Source organism: Camellia sinensis, chromosome 4 (assembly GCF_055761805.1).
Source record: "Camellia sinensis isolate YWXY chromosome 4, ASM5576180v1, whole genome shotgun sequence".
Classification (NCBI taxonomy): domain Eukaryota; kingdom Viridiplantae; phylum Streptophyta; class Magnoliopsida; order Ericales; family Theaceae; genus Camellia; species Camellia sinensis.
Genome location: NC_138964.1, coordinates 48,102,478 through 48,108,142, shown reverse-complemented (window position 1 = coordinate 48,108,142; position 5,665 = coordinate 48,102,478). Strand labels below are relative to the sequence as shown.

Sequence of the window (5,665 nt, the reverse complement as noted above, 5' to 3'; positions counted from 1 at the left end):
TGTACTCATTTTAATATTTTAAATCACAATATCATATATTTTTGAAGATACAAATGTGAGTGGATGAAATAATTAATAATATCCGATTAACTTAAATTTTTATAAATATTTTATATCCAATATACTCTCAAAATGTGAACTATTCAAATTATTAAAAAGGATCTCGAAATAAACCCTAAGCCGCACATCAATCACCCCAAACTCTCTCTCCCCTGCTGTGCATCCCAAACTCTCCCCCTCCCTTGTATAATCGGGGATGCTGCTGTGCAGGGTGCTCAACAGCATCTGCTGTGTAGAGATATGAGCTCATTTTAGGGTCTATTTTGATAATTTGAACCATTCACATTTTAAAATACATCAAGTAAAATATATTTACAAAAAATAAAATTAATCGAATATCGTTTACCTATTCATTCATTCACATTTATATTTATTTTAATACTTTAAATCGAATATAAATGAATGAATATATAAACGATATCAAATTAATTTAAGTTTTTACCAATACAATTTACTTGATATATTTTAAAATATAGGCTATTCAAATTATTAAAATATGCTCCGAAATGGGTTTATTTCGCCGCACACAGCGCAGCAGCATCCCGAATTCTGTATAATCACCACCAGCCCTAACCCTATATCACTCACCTCAACCACTGCCGCCGCCGCCATGTCCTCCACTGGCCGCTCCCGCCGCCGCAGCCTCAAGAACACTGTCACCATCAGCTCCGCGGAGAAGGTCATCGGAGATGACGATCTCCTGAGGCAGATCCTCATACGGCTACCAGCAAAGCCTCTCATCACATTCAAGCTCGTATCCAAGAGATGGTGCTCTTTGATTTCCGATCCTTTCGTCCTTGACAATTGGATTCCTCCAATTTCAGCTTCCTCTTTTTTTCTCCGCAGGTGCTTCTCTTCTTCTTCCCATATTATCAAGTTCAATCACATTTCTCACGCTGGTTTTGTGAACAACGACGATAAGCTTGAATCATTCAATTATGTAGATGACCGTGTCAAAATTTCCCAGTCTTGTAAGGGCTTGTTGCTCTGCTCTTCGTATTTTTTTGATTTATATCCTAATTCCACTCGTTACTATGTTGTTAACCCTACCACCAAGGAATTTACCACCATTCCTAGGCCTACAAATGGGGATGATAGATACTTCATGGTTTCTATCAACTTGGCATTTGATCCCGCTGTTTCACTTCGCTACAAAATAGTTGCTGTCCTTTCCAAACAACGGCACAACCCTAATTGTCAAATTGCGGTATATTCGTCCGAAACTCGGATTTGGATGTTTTCCTATGCTTCATTTGCTTGCTCAGGGGAAATAACTTTTCACAATGGTGTCTTCTTTAATAGTAAGATCCATTGGCCTTGTTGTCACTCCGAAGCATCCATATATTATGATTTGAATACCCACCAATTCTCTGCATTGCCGATGCCAGATGATCTCTCAGTTGCGCCAATGTATTTTGGGGAGGTTGGAGGTCGTCTATGCTTAATGGAATTTTATGGAAATCCCGCTAGTTATTTTGATGTGTTGGAGTTGAAGAGTGACTATTCTGAGTGGCTTATTAAATACCGCATTGACCTTAAGATGGGTGTATCGGCTTTTCCAGAGATGCGTCGTATGTGCGCTGGCTGGTCTACGGCCTTTGTATTCATCGTGCTTTGCTTCCTTGGAGGAGAAGTTGAAGGGGATTTATGCTTGATCTTATACATACCTTGTAAAGTCATATCCTATAACTTCAAGGATAGGAGTTTTAGGAAGATTTGCAATTTGAAGCTGAGTCGTGAGGACATTAGCAACTTGCGAGGTTTTCCATCGTACACCGTCCATCCATGCATGGAAACCATATTTCATGTTTGATGGTATTTCGTTGCAAAATCGTTAGTGTTGTCTCCATTTCGTTGTTTTCATTTGTTTCCTTTCTACTCTTCTCTTCCTTCTAGTTAAGATTGTTTTTCCCCTCTCTTGGTGTAATAGTTTCAACAGTTGTAAATTTATTTTTGCCTTTTGCAATGAAATGTTTGTAACATCAAGGATGTGTCATTTCTGATTTGTTAAATTGATTTTATTCCCTGCTCGATAAATTTCTATATGGCTTTTGCAATGAAATAGTTTTGTAACATCAACAATGTCTCATTTATAATATGATTAATTTTACTTCCGTTTGAGCTTATTGAGTTTCTAAGTAAGAATGTAATACAAAACTTTGGCGAGGTGATGAATGATGCATTTGCGGAGGCTTTAACCAATCAAAAACCTATGTTGTCTTTACTATTGGTGGGTGCCAAAGTATTGATGAGTAAATGAAATATATTAAATTAAAGACATAGCTGGACAATAATCACAAAGAAGATTTAATGTATTAATAAAGTTAAAAAAGTTGAAGACCTGTATAATAGGGTTTAGGATGCTTTTGTATTTCCTCTTGAAGGGTCTCAGGATAAAAATGTAGAAATGATGTTGTTTAAACTTAAGATCTGCTAGTATATGTTCATCGTGAATATTGTTTGAATTTTATAATTCTGTTCTGTTCTTGTTTCTGAGAATTGAAGCTTTTTATTGCCAATATCCTGCATATCTTAGGGGGCAAATCATTGATGCACTTCCCTTTCTTTCTTTCTTTCTTTTTTTTTTCTGTATTTTTTCCTGAGAATCTCAGGCACATAATTTCTTTCTACACATGACAAAGCAACAGAACTCTTCTTTTCATCGCTTTTATTTTTGTACTTATGATAGCTGGAGTTACAGAATTTTCAAACTGCTGGGTGCTCGAAGCTCCCGTGTGCTCTGTTGGTGACAAATTTGCTCTAAATTATTACTTCTTATTCTTGTTCTTGTTCTTTTTGGGTTGGCAAGACAAAAGGAGACTTGAGCCCCTAACGTCAAGGTTGACAAAGCATCAGATCTCATTTGGCCTACAAGGCCAGTGATCTGCTGTAATAGATTTGAATCCTAATTTATGTACCTTCTCTCTCTTTCGCAATCTCTCTTTTGCCACAATTTTTATTTTTTATTTTCCCTTCAAGACTATGGTTCTGCTTTAAGATTTCATTTTCTTTGTACCAAATTTAAAATTGTTTTTGTTTTCACTTCCTTTCAATCTGTATTCTTTATGACTTGTCATATTTCTAACCAAGTATGTAGGTTTGTTTCTTTCTGGTAGTTGTCAATTATGACGTCATTAAAAAAGAAAAATAAGAATGATTAGATGACTCAGATTTAGTTAGATTCATTAGATGACATAGGTTGGTTTACTCTTCATCCCAATTATTTTCCTACTTAGTAAGCTGGTAAATTTTTCTTTCTTTTTTTTTCCTTCTTATTTTCAAGTTTAGATATGTTTGTTTTAGTAAATGAATGTGTTTATACTTATAATACCCAAGCTTGATTGTCAACCGTTTTCTACATTTTTTTTTGCTCTGCCGTTACTTCAAAGTACCGAGAATAGTAATCATTGTACTACCATTGTAAACCTAAAATGCAATTTCAGCAACATTTGGAGCCTATATTCTTTTGCTTCATTAAATTTGCAATTGAAGTCTTTATTAGGGTCACTTTTGGTACCGTCCAAACTTAGTAACTTTATTTTTTTGCAAGAAGTCATCATTTTTTTTTCTCCTATTTGGAACTAATTTACATAACCTAAAACACCTTCCCCTTGTGTTTGAGTCATGTATGATGCCCTATTGTCCCTAAATGCTTTTCCATGCAAAAAATATTAACTTGAGCAAGACATTTATTAGGTGACCTTGTGTAATTAAATGAATGACTGCTAGGTTTACATCGACGTATTGCCACATGGTCTTGGGGGCTAATCATTGATCAGGGATGTTAAATAGCATGCTGCCATTCTATATATAGTTCTCTTCTTTTATTTCTCATTTTTTCCTTCTTTCCTTCTTTCTTGTTGTCTTTCTTTCTTCAAATATATATTTTTTATGATTGCATAATATGTTTGTTAATACATTTTTTATGTCTGTTTTTTCCTTGACAAGAATTTTATACTTTATTTTTATTTTTAGTCATATGATTGTTTGAGTATCTATTGTAGACATGTAGTTAACTATCTGTTAGTGTAGGCATGGTTCAAACATTGGCACAATTTGTTAGCTTTAGTGGAATCTCCTATTGTTGCTAAAAAGGTGTAAGGTTCAAGTTCTTGTGTATGTTTTCCAAAGACAAAAAAATCTCTCTCGGTTGTTGGTTAGAGTGTTTCATTTCTCGAATGAAATGATAATTTGTTTGTTAGGTTTTAAGCACATCTATGCTTCTAGACCTTGCAACCAAGAACACAAAATCTGATAATGTCTGATTTTTCCTCTTAGTTATAATCTATTGCCATATGTTCTTTAAAGTTTCAGACTTCAGATTTCAACTTCAAAGCTGGGGTAAGATCTTTAACCTAACGGATGGTGCAGTCATTTACGTTTTTTAGAGAGTGATGAAAGACGTGAAGTCTCATTTAAATTATTCATATGTGAGATTTCGTTACTCTTTTACAGACTAAATAATTTTTTGCATTGATGGTCTTGGGAGTTCAAAGTCCTATGCTTTCTAAATCTTAAGAGTTTGATTTTGCAACTTATATTGTTAGTTTCTACAATCTAGCTGATGTTGGAAAAACAAGAAGGAGAAATGACTTGTTGACAAGCCATTGTTTTTAGTATATGGTAGTTTAGTGATTTTACCGGTTAGGGCTACGTTTTTAGTTGTGAAACTTTTCAGTGCGTTTGGTTTGAGTTTTCTGAATTAAGTTTTTTAAAAACTGACTTTTTTGGTTTTCGTGTTTTTTTGTTTTTAGTGAATATTTTTTAAATTTTAAACATTTTTTTACTTTTTTAGATGCACCTTACTTAGATGTATTTGAAAAGTAAAAAATTTGTGAAAAAATATTTTAAAAAATTAATAAATACATAAAAATACAAAAAATATACTGAATTCTTGTATTTTTTTTTTGTATTTTTAGTATTTAGTGAATTTTTAAAAGATTTTTTTTATAATTTTTTTACTTTTTAGGTGTGTTTATGTTAGGTGTGTCTAAAAAGTAAAAAAATTGCTTAAAATATTAAAAAAATTTAGTAAAAACAAAAAAATATGGAAAATAAGAAAGTAGAATTTTCTGAAAAGTGTTTTTTGAAAAGTGGAAACAAGCAAGGTGTTTATTTTTTATTCTTGGCCAGGGCTAGGTATGCTGTTATAGGAGTTTAGAAAGTGATGGTAGTAGGAATTTTTTATTTTTAGGAATTTGTGTACTGTAGTTTCTATAAAAAGGGCCCTTGTTACATGATTTTGGAGTTATAATGAAAGTTTTTTCCTGTTTAAAGCATGAGTGTCGAATTCTTCTACTGACTCGAGTGTAGAACTCAAGCAGCCACTATGAAGGTACTTCTCTCTTATTTTCCTACTGGCTGAACTTCTGTTCATTCAAATTTGTCGAACCAGCCTTAATCATCATAAATCCGAACTTATGATGATTAAGGGTAGAGAAGGCATGCAACTTTGATGGTGGCAGTGCCGTTTGAAGGACTGCCACCTCAACCACCATTGCTGGCAGTCCTTGCAATCGGCACTACCACCATCAAAGTTGCATGCCTTCTCTACCTTTAGAGAGTGATACACTCCCTATAAGTGATGAATGACAGCTTAGCATAT

At 33.8% G+C, this 5,665-nt stretch overlaps 1 protein-coding gene across 1 annotated transcript; it reads left to right on the top strand.

Moving 5' to 3' along the window:
- Nucleotides 1-556: 556 nt before the first annotated feature.
- LOC145823733 (F-box protein At5g07610-like) lies at nt 557-1,873 on the top strand. Its single transcript, XM_082923257.1, has one exon. It carries the CDS (start codon nt 557-559, stop codon nt 1,871-1,873), a length of 1,317 nt encoding a protein of 438 aa, XP_082779383.1.
- Nucleotides 1,874-5,665: the final 3,792 nt, after the last annotated feature.